The sequence below is a fragment of the Tamandua tetradactyla genome, chromosome 6 (assembly GCF_023851605.1).
Source record: "Tamandua tetradactyla isolate mTamTet1 chromosome 6, mTamTet1.pri, whole genome shotgun sequence".
NCBI classification, from domain to species: domain Eukaryota; kingdom Metazoa; phylum Chordata; class Mammalia; order Pilosa; family Myrmecophagidae; genus Tamandua; species Tamandua tetradactyla.
In genome coordinates, this window is record NC_135332.1 from 98398994 (window position 1) to 98412022 (window position 13029).

Here is a 13029-nt window from a genome sequence, read left to right on the forward strand (position 1 = left end):
CCAGTGACCTGTGGTCTGCCCTTCACTGATGTAATCAAGGAAAGGATTGTCATGGGAGGAAAACTAACTCGCCAGTGTTAGAATAATACAGGGTGATGTATCCAATGGAATTCAGATGGAAATCACAGAAACACACTAAATTAAATATATTTTAGGAACAGCTAATTATATTTAATTCCTTTGTACATTCATTTAAAAAGCAAACAGGTGCCACGTATGACAGAATCTTCCTAAATATAATCATGCTTTTACTGCATCTTCATTGCCCATGTAGTAGATTTGAATCATCCCGAAAATAATTTTGAGGCATGCAAAAATACATTTTTGTTTCTGTTCTCCATAACTAATTAAAACCCCCACCCTTCACAAAGGAACTTTCTGGAAGGAGGGGAATAGTGTTTTGGGGGGTAGTTTCATGATTGTAAATGTTTGTCAAAACCGATCATGCTATGCAAGTAAAAAGGGTAATTTTACTGCTTGCAAATTGTACTTCAACAAGTTTGATTTAAAAACAACTGAAGTCTCTATTTCCTCTGATGGTGTTAAATGTACTTATTTTAACTCTATGTAAATGCAGTCTTTTCCAATATAAAGCTCGGTCTCTTTTGGTCTAATGCTGATCGGTTCAAGATAGCTCTTGCTCCATTGCCTTTCTCCTCTGTGTGGATGGGTATCTTAGTCCCTCGATATCTGGAGAGGGGTGTTTGTTCGGAGGCCACCCTTTTCTCTCTTGACTTCCTCTGGTGTCTTATTCAGATGTCTTTTGGGAGCCCTTGTCCCTCTTAACTTCTGCCCCCCCATGGCTTTTGGTTTCCAGGTCCACCAACTTGGTGCCACCATTGTCAGATCCAAAAATGTGCCTCTTTGGGACCATCACCCCAATATCAGCCGTTTCTTTATCTTTCTTGACAACAGGGAATGGGCTTGATGAGGGCTCTTGGGTCCAAGAATGATCTATTGCTTTCCCCGAACACTCCTAGCTGCTGGGACAATATGAGGCTGTTTCTCAGCTGTCCCTTAAGACTCATCCTCACTCACTGCTGGCCCATTACTTATGCCTCTGCCAGAAATTGGACCCATCTAAGAGGCTGGCTGTCTCCTGGGGAACCAAAAATAGTCCCTTCTTTTTTGGGTCTCCGTAAGTGCGTCCAGGATTCCTATAATTTCTCCCAGAGTTGACTCATGAAGGAAGCAACATAGAAAGGCACTTTTTCAGATACCCATGAGACTTTAAGATCTAGTCACACTATATTCATTTTCATTCTTTCCCCTGGTCCTGCCTTTCTATCCTTTTATATCAGAAAAGTGCTCTCATATCATCAGTGTTCTTTTATTGTTCTGTTTATGGTATGAAATTTGCCTTCAGTTTTCCATTATTTGGTTCTTGAGAGGTAAACTGAGCTTATATAGACTGAATGAAAGGCAGAAGAACAAAACAGTAAAAAGAAAGATGGAAGAAAAGAGGGAAGGAGGGGAGGGGACAGGAGAGGAGAGGAAAAACAAAACTTTGCTCTTTCAAACACCTGGCTTTTAAAATCCAAGTCACACCTTTCACAAGCAGCATTTCCCTAAGATTCCTTAAAGCTCTTCCAGAAACCAGTGAACTTTGTGTTGTGGGCCTTACCAAAAGTGTCCTTCCCGGAGCAATAAGTACCCCTTTATGGAGAGCCCGAGGTCCCAGGTCAAAAAGAAAAATGTGGAAAAGAAAAGACTGGTTACAATCCCAAAGAATATCCTGATGGGTTGCCAGAATTATGATGAATAATAAAGCTTTTTTGCCAGATCAAAGTCCATTTCTAAGTGGGGAAAAAGCAGAGCGTTGTCTTGGTGTTGCTTGCTTTAGTTTATTAAAGCTGCCAAATGCAATATACCAGGAACGGAATGGCTTTTAAAAGGGGAATGTATTAAATTACAAGTTTACAGTTGTAAGGCCACAGAAATGTCCAAACTAAGGCATCCAGGGAAAGATACCTTGACTCAAGAAAGGCTGATGGGTTTGCAACACCTCTTTTAGCTGGGAGGACATGTCTGGTGTCTGCTGGGGTCTTTGCCTTCTGGTTTCAAACAACTCCCCCAGGGGCATTTTCTTTCTGCATCTCCAAATGTCTGGGTCTCTTATTGGCTCTGTCAACTTTGTGGGCTTTCAGCTTTCTCCAAAATGTTTCCCCTTTTGAAGGATGCCAGTAAACTGATCAAGGCCCACTTGAATGGGCGGAGTCACATTTCTATCTAATCAAAAGGTCACACCCACAATTGAATTGTTTCATATCTCCACGGAAACAGTCTAATCAAAGTTTCCCACCCTAAACGATAGATGTGGCCCCACAAGATTGGATCAAGATTAAAACATGGCTTTTCTGGGGTACATTATGGTTTCAAACTGATGCACTGCCTTTCCCACGGTATAGCTCCTCCCCTGGCCGAGCAGGAGGAAGTGTCCAGGCCAGGCAGGGGCACAGAAGTCTTACCCTCTGGGGCGGGCGTCAATAAGCTGCCGGCACCTGCCATCCTTCATTCTCCTTGTTTGGTACCTGGTGTCACCAAGCCTGTAGGTGTGTGGTCCCCAGCTGCCACTCATTAATCTATAGTGGTCCATCATACTTTCCCACTGTGACTGCTGGTTCAGTTCCCTGAGGGCAGCTGCGTGGCCCCACCATTCTGGCTGGTAGCCCAGGGTCTGCACAGGGCTTGGAACGTAGTCTGTAGCTTCAGATTGATGCCAGCAGCTCCTGCCTCCTTCCTCGCTGGCCCTTTGCCTTAATTTGCTCTTAATTTTGTTATGTTTTCTGTAATATTAAAGCACGTGTGCTTGCTGCCACCCACCCCTGTCACTCCTTCCTGTCCCTTCTCCGTCCTGTTATAGGTTGGCCCTTGTTTCTCTCTATCCCACATGGGATGGTTTGGATTCTGGGTACAGGTATCCTGAGAGGCAAAATCAGATCAACTCAGATGCCCTAAGCCAGGGTGAGGAGTAAGGACTCCTGCAGTGCCTTAGATTCAGGGAGCAGCTCCTTCCAATTTCCTTCTTCCTGGAGGCTTGAGGATGGAATGCTGCTGGGAGCGACTTGAGAGTGGAGGAGGAAGAGATTACCAGCCTCAGGCTCCTTTGCCTTCCTCAGAGCTGATCTGGGTGCCAGGATTTAGGTGCTGAAGGAACGAATGGTGCAAATGGAGTCTGGGTCGGGGTTACTCTTCCATGCTCGTTGCTGCACAGAGAAACCTGCACTCTTAGGGAAAACATGAACTCACACACCAAAACCATTTAGCACAATTATTTCAGAAGGAAATCAAGAAACCGGATGACAGATGCAATGGTATTAAGTCAAAGAAACTCGATTTTGAAGACTTATAGAAAACATTTCAAAAAAGGCCGAAAAGAATTTTAGTAGTGAAAAGCTTTTTTTTTTCTCTATTTTTTCCCCAGCACAACATTTCTGGAGAAGTATCATAAATACTGTGGAGCAGACAAAAATTAGGGATGCTGAGCATGGGTTAACTGTTCCTGGGTGCTCCAGCACTGCTGTCAAGATAGGCAGTGGTTAGGAAGTGATGGCATCTGGGTTTCTTCAGGGAAAACACATTTCATATATGCATTATGATGCAAATGGAAACAAAAAATGTTTTGTTTTTTACCAGTTCAACTCCTCATAAGCAGCAAAATTTATTCATTGCTGTCAAATCGGATCAGGAGAAACATTTTGCTATTGTTTCTGGATAAATGCTTTGCACAGCCCCCTCTTACACTTCTAGTGAAAACTAATACTTGGATAATTGATTTCAGTGCACCCCCTCCAGCCATGTGACATTTTTAATGTACCCTCATGACTTAAGAATTGTACATCCCCGTGAAAAACAAGTATAAATATAAATTTTAACTCTGTGCTTGATTCAGTAAACAAGCAGAAGGATCCTATTTTCTGAAAGGAAATCTTAAGGACATTATTCATAGGGATATTAATGCAGAAATTGATGCTAATAAATCTTCATGAACAAATGCATGGCGCAATTATGACCCACAATGATGTTTGAAAATTAACCTGCAGCTGAAGATTTTGAAAAGTCTTGTGTCATTAAAGAGATGATGCCAAATCTTATATTATGTAGGACATAAGTTTAGAAGCCCAAAGAATCTTAAATAAGTTCAAGAAAGCCGACATCAAAAAATCCTGAGCTTCGACAGTGATACCTGTATTACACCTTACCTGAGAAATGGGGAAATGATGAGATGATATTAAATATGAGTACAGGTGCAGCAAGAGAGTGCTGAGGATGATGACGTTTGAACACAGGTGAAAAAAATGCCATGAAAATGAGGTGAAAACATGAAATATTGCTATCGAAAGAATTGGATAATAACAATGTCTAACAAATTGAGAAGCGTTTTATTCTGTGTTTATGGCAGACTTTGGCAAAGTAAGTAAAGCCTTTATAAGCAGCCAAAACTACTGACTAATTTTCAGAAAGAAAAATTTAATACCGATTATAGTAAAAAGAACAATGGAAATAATTTGGCAGAAATATCCAACATAAATGGGTTACCTGAACCAAAAAGTCAAATCTTTTGTGTTCTTTTACCCGAATGACTGTGATAGATGCATTAATAGGTACTTCTTAAAATCTGGTGGTTTAAGAAATGGTTATTTATAGTCAGAATGATTGATTAATAATACATACCTTTGACTATGTTCACGTTGAATGATTTCTTCCATTCCTTATAACAGAGACATCTAGCAACACATCATTGCATTTCACAAGGACTTGAACTAATTTTAAGCTGTCTACTAAATTACATTTTAGATAACATCAGGCTTCTCCAGGAATTCACCTCCCTGTATGTAGATGTCTCTTTCTTAGGGTAAACGTATTTTGTTAGTCTTATCCATTTTTACAACAGAATGAATGTCTGATAGCTAAAGTATGTGGCTTTTCCTTTAAAGAAAGGCAGTTCATGGTGAAGGAAGATTCAACAAAAGATTCACATAATCTTCACTTGACAAAGACTCATTTAAAACACGTGGTATTTGAGGGAGAGTCTAAATGACACCTTGACTAAGAATTTTTTAAAAATTTCCTTTGCATTGGTAGATTATAAGGAAGAATTTGAAACCTCTTTAAGGATCATGAAAAAGTCTTGAGATAAAATTTATTATGAACTTGCATTTTTAAAAAGAATTGACATTTTTTTGTTGCAGAACTATAGAAAATATGTAGAAAAGTATGTTATCTAATACAACTAAAATAGAGTCAATGATATAAATCCTAACAAAATATCTTTCTCCAGATGGGATTATATGTTTTCTTTCATCTTCCGTTTGAAACTGTGAAACTCTTTTTGATGTGGTTTGAGAATAAAGTTTAGTGTTCAGCTCTGGTAACTTACTTGTTCTAAATTTCTATTATATTTGCCTCTTTTTCTTTGAATTTTAGATGGAAAGGCAGTTTGTGTGTGTGTGTGTGTGTGTGTGTGTGTGTGTGTGTGTGTATTAAACCTAGTCAATTTGTAGAAACCCTGGAAATGTGTTGAAGAGGATGCTGAAGCCCAGTGCAGGTTAGCAGGAAGGGTACATGATTTAATCATAGCTGTGTTCAATGGTTGAAGGAGGGTTGAATGGTGTCCCTTGTGCTGTAAATATGTGCTCTATGTTCTAAATAATGTTGATAAGTACACTTTTAAAGTTTTAACTCTAATGCAATTGTTTTACTTGATTCATGCTTTAATATTTTGTTTCCCTTTTTTTTTAAGTTGTAAAGAAGTTCACTCTCCATCTAAAATGAAGCAGTAATTCAGTACACAGAAACACAGTTTCTCTATAAAGGCATTGTAACCCATTTGTCTCCATCATGCTTACTTTCATGGACAAATCTAGCAAAAGTTTTGGCTCAGTTCAATTCTGGCAGTTATGCAGGTTGTCAGATCAAATATTGCTATGGGTAGTTTTTAAAGTTTCTTTGGTTGTCCTAAATTCATGAGAAGTGTTCTGATTTTCTGCTTAAACTCAGCTGGGTTTCACTCTCGGGTATTTTAGAATATGTTACCACTGCACAAAGAAACAGATCTATCTTCTCTGTTTATACCATTTTCCCGATATACCACATTTGTCTTTTTAAAGGTCAGGCATGATGGAAACATGCAATGTTTCTCACTTACCTTGTTTTCTTGCTTGTTGGAGTCTCATGTTTCAGTTCTTTGGAAAATGTTAATGCGAATTTCTATAAATGCAACTGTTCAATTACAAAGACTATGATTTACAAATAGTTCTAGGATCTTGGAATAAAAGGTACTCAATGTATTCGAGGTTATTATTCATATAGCAGTGTCAAAAAGAGCAATCTCTTTTCTAATTAGTGACTTTCACTCATGTCTAAGAAATTGCCTTAATTCCAAGGTCAAATATGTGTATTACAATTTTCTGGTACCTCACCAAGCTCATTTTTAAAAAATTATATTTAAATTTGCATTTCTATCTGATCTTGTTTTTTTTCCCCTATCCCATGAGGGCTATTAAAAATCTCACTGATTAGAATAATCATCTCCATGAAGCAGCAGCATGAGTGACCAGCTGTGATTTGAACAGGCAAACTTCAAGAAAAAAAATGCCACCTTAATCTAATTACAAGAGGCTTTTCTTTCCTTTTTTTTTTTTAAAAAATACAACTTTCATAATAACTGTGAAGGTGTAGTAGTTAATAAAAGTACATAATTGCTAACACTAATTATTTTGAAATAGTATTTCTGGGAATAGCTGCAAGTCTTATGAATGAGATAAACATTGAATAGCTGAGAATGTGTTTGAATGGGGTAAGGGATAAAAACGAAGAGTAAGGGCTAAGTACCATAGAGTGGCATATGACAACTAGATTAAAGAATTTTCTGGCTCTCTTCAAGAGAATCTAACTACATTCAAAGAGAACAGTAAAAATGAAAACAATAATCTTAGGTTTCTGACATTTCAGTGGTGGTTTATGAGATTCGCATACAGACGGGCACAACCCTGGGTGCAGAGACAGAGTCTAACGTATTTATCAACCTCATTGGCACCAGAGGAGATTCAGGGAAACGAAGGCTCCATCGATCCAAAAACAACCACGTCAAGTTTCAGCGTGGGCAGGTAATAGAAACAGCCTCATCAATTCTTGTTCACCACACTTCACTTAATTTCTTTAACCTAGAAGACACAGCAACACAAAGTTCCAGAGAGACTCATTTGATCCATATTAGGAAGTGCAGGGAAGTGTGGCTATTTCTTGGTGTGCATGTAATTGCAGTGGAGTTGAGTCTAGATGGGACTTTGCTAGCAAAAATGCAAGCATCATAAGTCCAGTTCCTTGTATTAAAACTAAGAGTCACCCAAATTCTCCTTCCTTGCAAGGGTAAGTTAGTTTTTAACAAAACAAGCCTTCAGCTGAGAACTAGAAACATTTGATAAAAATTATTTTTAAACTCCCTGAAAGACATTGCAGAGATCCCAAGGCTGTGAGGGCTTGAGATCCAAGACATTGGAGAGAAAGGAAGTACAGAGGAGAATCTGGAAGCAAGAAGCCCATTAGAAAGTGGCAGTGGACAGAGGGTCAGAAGTCTGCATGGGATTCCAGCTCTGCTGTCAAGACAGGTCCTCACAACTCCCCACCTGAAAAGCTGGGGTCTTAGTTTGAATTCTCCCAAAGCAGAGCCTGCAACAGGTCCTGTGGGAAGTGAATGTGGGAAGTGATCCCAGGAAACAAGAGTGAAGGAGAGCATGACAAGGAAAGAGGAAGAGTCAATAATAGTGCGTATTCTGGAGGTCCCCACTGTTGGCAGCTGGGGCTGGAACTACGGGACCTCAGCACAGAGACAGGGAATCAGGAACAACTGTAGCCAGTGCAGCGTGAGGAGAGAGAGGCGCTCCTATTGAAAGTTGTGACTGTGGTTACTCTTGGTGGGGACAGTGAACGAGGGGGTCTTGGCAGGGTTTTGGGACGCTAATGTTTTGTTACTTCTATGGATGTACTCATGAGCTCACATAAGTTGTGCACTTTATATTTATTTATTAGTTTATTTTAAAACTTTCTCTCTCTCTCTCTCTCTCTCTCTATATATATATATATATATATACATATATATATATATATTTCAATGCATAGTTTATTTAAAAACAAAAAAAAGAGCATGTGTCCCGGAGCCAAATGTTCTGGGTCTAAGCCCCGGCTCGGCCACTCACTACATTTATTTTTTTGTGTGCTATCTTGTGGGGATCACATTTCATTCTTTTTCCATGTGAGTATCCCCTTGTTACAGAACCATTTACTGAATTTTTGTGTATTTGGTTTTTCATTGGTTTGTTTGCTTGTTTGTTTGCTTGGGAAGCACATGGGCTGGGAATCGAACCCGGGTCTCTGACATGACAGGCGAGAACAACCCTTGCACCCCCCGCTCACTAAATTTTGACCCCGGGAAGGTTACAACTCTGTGTGTTCAATCTCTTCAACTGTAAAATGAGAAAATGGTTCTGAGGATTAAACAATACATGAAAAATACTTAAAAGAATTAGGCACAGAGGAGGGACCAAATGAACTATTATCATCATCAGTGCTAGTAGATTTAAAATACATTTTATGATGTAATTTTTTTTATCTCTTTTACTAGATTGTGTGATTGAAGAGGGCGAGGATTATATATTACCTGCTTGTGTGTCCCCACCAAAAAATGTGTAGGAATTTTCACATAGGATATTAAGTATTTTTATAGTAGTAGTGATAGTAATATTGTAGTAATTTATAGTAATATAGCAATGTAGTAGAATAATAACTTAATAGTAATTGTAATAATATATATTTTTCTAGACAAAGAAAATTTCCTAGTGGTCATTCTGTCTATTCCTTTCTTGTGCAGGTCGATGTTTTTTCCATTAAAGTTGTGTCACTTGGAAAACTGAACAAAGTTTTGATTAGTCACGATGGGAAAGGTCCAGGTAAAAATTTTTGGGGGCAAACAGTTTGTTTTGAAAATATCATTCTGAAGCCTACAACCTTTAGAGGGTACCTAGCTAAGACAAGTCCTGAAACCCAGAGGGGCCAATCTCTCCAAGAATATCAACTAATTTCATCCCCCTTTTCTATGTAGTTGACACCACTTTTCAACACGAAGAAGTTAGACTAGGCATAGCCCAAAGACCCCTAAAGATTGGGAGAAGGATCAAAGGAGAAGGAGGAGTTATAACAGAGAAGATAGCACTTAACAAACAAGTATGACTGCTAAATCACTACAATGATATTTCTTTTAGCTTCCAGTGTTTTGGAGCAGCTAGAAGGAAAACCTAAAAATGTGGAATGACAACTCATACCAAACTTTGAAATCTGTTCTGTAACTACTTGTTAAAACATACTTTGAAATTTATTGCTTCTTTTGTATAGATGTTATATTTCACAATAAAAATATTTTTAAGAAAGTAGTAGAAAAGGAAAGTGGAGGAAAAGATAAATATGCAGGTCATGTAAAATTGAGAAGAGGTGAGAAAATAATTTTAAGAAATCATACTTAAATGAAGTCTTGTTAGATTATATGACTTACAGCAGTACACTGCTGTGTGTTACTATGATGGAAATTTTCTGGGAGAACAAAAGCTTGGTGTGTTTGTGTGTGTGTGTGTGTGTGTGTGTGTGTGTGTGCGCGCACACGTATATGCTTTTCTCCAGACCTGTTGGCCAATATTCAAAAATTGCATCCAGCATGGTTCCCTTTGGGTGTGTATCTTTTGGGTCCCCTGTCCCCACTCTGCAGCAAACTAGTCACTTGAGAATCATGCCCGAGTCTCCCCCAGCACTTTCTGTCTTTCACCCCTCCCAAAATTGTTAACTGAGACTGTCAACTCTACTTCACTAATATCTCTTTCACTATCTGCTCTGAAATTCTAATGGAAGAATTCGACTCTAGAACCTGCACTTTTCACTACTAACATGCAATTACGCATTTTAATTTAAGTCATAGTACCTAAACCATTTAGCCCATATATTTCTAAACTTTTTCCCCCTTTTTTTGCTAGATTCTGAGATTTTGTAGCCTGCAGCTATCTGTTATTCTTCTTTATTATCCCAGCACTTACGTTGTGCTTGTCAGTATAGATCTTTAAATTAACGACCATTTATTGAATGAATAGATGTAAATCAGTGGAACAATTTTGAATAAAACTCTTTGAAAGTACATGTGCCTTTCTTTTGCAAGAAAGAAGCAAGTGTATTTTTGAGGCAAACCCAAGAGAAAGGAAGCAGAAACGGGAAGGTAGCAGGGCATAGAGAGAAGAGACACCGGGGAAAATGAAACCAGGATCGTGGAGAGGAAATTATGAGAAAGAGGCAGAAACAAGAAATTGAAAAGAGGAGAGACAAAGCAAGGTGCTTCTAACCAACGTGCCACCGTGGAGTGGCAGGACTGGTTTTCTTTCCTTCTTACGTCAGGATTTCCTGCCTTCACCCTGAGACTTCCTTGCAAACCTAGGTTTGGGTTTGCACAACAGCTGATAAAAGTTGACATTGCAGAGTTTCCATGGATCAGGAAAGAACATTTACAGAAATCCCTGGTTTAACTATGCCTTAGTTCTTAAAAATATTTTAAGACTCTTCTTGGTGATAAGAGAGGGAAATAATGTAAAGCTGCAGTCCAGAAAACTGAAATAGCCAAAATCAAGTGCTCCAGAAATAGTAGCAAAGCAAAAATAGGGAAATTATGAGAAAATTTCGTGGGTAAGAGGAAGAGGGATTAGGGATTTATTTGAGGGGGTAGGCTGGATATTTGAAAGGTGAGATCTTATTACCATGGTTGATTGAAAGAATAAGAATGATGGAAAGATGTGAAAGGATCGTTATGATTTTAAATATGTATAAGGGGGCAAATTACTCCCACAGAAAAGGCTGTAGATGAACGAGGCCACACATTTCTCAATTATTGATTTCTTTTTTCAATGAAGCATTGATTAGCAAAAACCTGTAAAGGTAAGAAAAAGATTTCAGGTAAACTCTTAAGGCTTTTCTTTTTCTCTTTCTTTCTTTTTTAAAGAGAATCTACTTTTAACATTATTCTTCCAATGAGGATACAGTTGTATTTGTGGGTATTTAAGCTCAATTAGAATAAATGGAAAGCTTCAGTAAAGATCCGGCTTTGCAGCAAGCTTTGTAAAACTTCGGAGTATTTAAGATTTATTTGCATAGCTTTAACACAAATAAAATAGACTCCTGGGATCACCCAGAGATTCTGATTCAGTAGGTATTAGAAATCAGAATTATGCCTTTTTTTTTTTTTTAACAAGTACCTTAGGGGATTCTGACTCATATGGGCCTCAGACAATACTTTAAGTCACTTTTTTACAACATGAATCCTTTATTTGGGCTTGCTATGTGCCAGGCATTTTACCAGAGACTGGGTGTACAAAGGTGAACAAGAGAGAAGTGATCACTGTTCTCATGTGCAGGCCCTGGTGGGGTTAGATAAAGATGAAACAAGCTACTACAATAAAGTATGGTAAATATTCTGAAACTGCCCCTCAGAGTGGTATCGTACCATGTGGCTAGGGGACCGAGCTTAGTCCAGAAAAACTTAAAGGTTTTTCCTGATAAACGGTGAAAAGGCAGGTTGGGGATGGGGGACAGGTTTTGGTGGGACACTTGACAACTTTGATGGGTTCTGTGGCTGATGAGATTAGGTTATCTGAAACTCAGTTAAGAAAAGTTGAAAATAATTACTATGTCATGATTTTTAAATGGTTTAATGAGACTATCCTTCCTACCTTCTTCCTACTCTTTTCTTTTAAAATAAAAACAAACAAAAGAAAAACACCATCGTATTTAGAGTATCTAGGCTGTGAATTTTCTCTTTCTTTTTTTTCCCAAAGACTACATTATATAAGGTCTGAAACATCCACCAAACTTTGGCCTAGAACATTAATGACATCAGTGATTCCACCGGAGTTTCCCTCTCCTACCCTCTCCCCCAGTGTTCCCATCCTGAACTTTTTGTTTCTCATTCCATGACTTTTTATCCTTGATTTTGTTAAAAGACTTTACCAATTAGTGGGCACTGTTGAAAACCTTACTTTTGATAGTTTTTGTGCTTTGTAAATTCCTACAACACAAGCCCCCAAAACGTAGTTCAAGTTTCAGTTACTACATCTATTTACAGAGACTAAATGAAGAAAGTATAACACGTCACTGTCAGCTCTTTCAGTCTGTAAATCTCTACGTAAAACTAGATGATAATCAGCCCCCAATCATGGCACTTCTTTCAAAGTCCGTTAGTTATTGATTGATCACTGCCCATTTCTCATTCAGTTCATGCACAGATAGCAAAGTGTGTAGTTGTGTTGCCTCCTTGCCTACCAGTCTATACCTACACAACATTTTACGAAAGTGAATACTTGATAAATGAAAGCACAGCAAAAATGAAAAGTGATAATGCTGGAAGTAAAATGTGAGTCAAGCGTTAGTTGAATGAATAGAAGTAGTCCGCAGTGAGTGTGTTAACACTGCTGCATTTAAGAGACTCTAGATACACAAAGGTACTCAGTCAAGGAAAACAGCACAAATGAGGGAAGTGGTTGTGGCAAAAGGATACGATGTCCCACAAGAAGTGACATTGGTAAAAGCCTCTTTGTAAAGAGGTTGTAGAAGATATTTTATGATATCAAAAGCACAAAAGCTAAATGTTGGAAGCTGTCCCAGACTTCGAAGGGGGTTTGACAATTCATCAAAGCATTGGAAAGATACTCATTCCATATTGTAACTTATATGATAGTAAAAAAGAGGCAAACATCACTCAAACTACTCGATAAATTTATTACCAAGAATAAAACGCTTCAAGTCTCAACATTTCTAATGTTTTAAATTCCAGGGTACTAAATCAATATTGGTTTTGCTATTTTCATTTTCTTATACTTTTATAACCAATAGTAAGACACTAGTTTAAGATAAATGTTTAGCAGTCATGGAATTGCAATTTTCCCATTGACTATAAAGATCATTTTGTGTGGTTTCAGCTTGCACAATTATTTTCACAATTCTTCA

General features: G+C 38.2%; 1 protein-coding gene across 1 annotated transcript in view; it reads left to right on the forward strand.

Moving 5' to 3' along the window:
* RP1 (RP1 axonemal microtubule associated) overlaps positions 1–13029 on the forward strand; it is a 378450-nt gene that overhangs the window by 359666 nt on the left and 5755 nt on the right. The window contains exons 27-28 of the mRNA XM_077166764.1: positions 6955–7109; positions 8870–8948. Of these exons, the coding sequence (XP_077022879.1) occupies positions 6955–7109; positions 8870–8948 (234 nt within the window). The remainder of the gene's footprint in view (positions 1–6954; positions 7110–8869; positions 8949–13029) is intronic.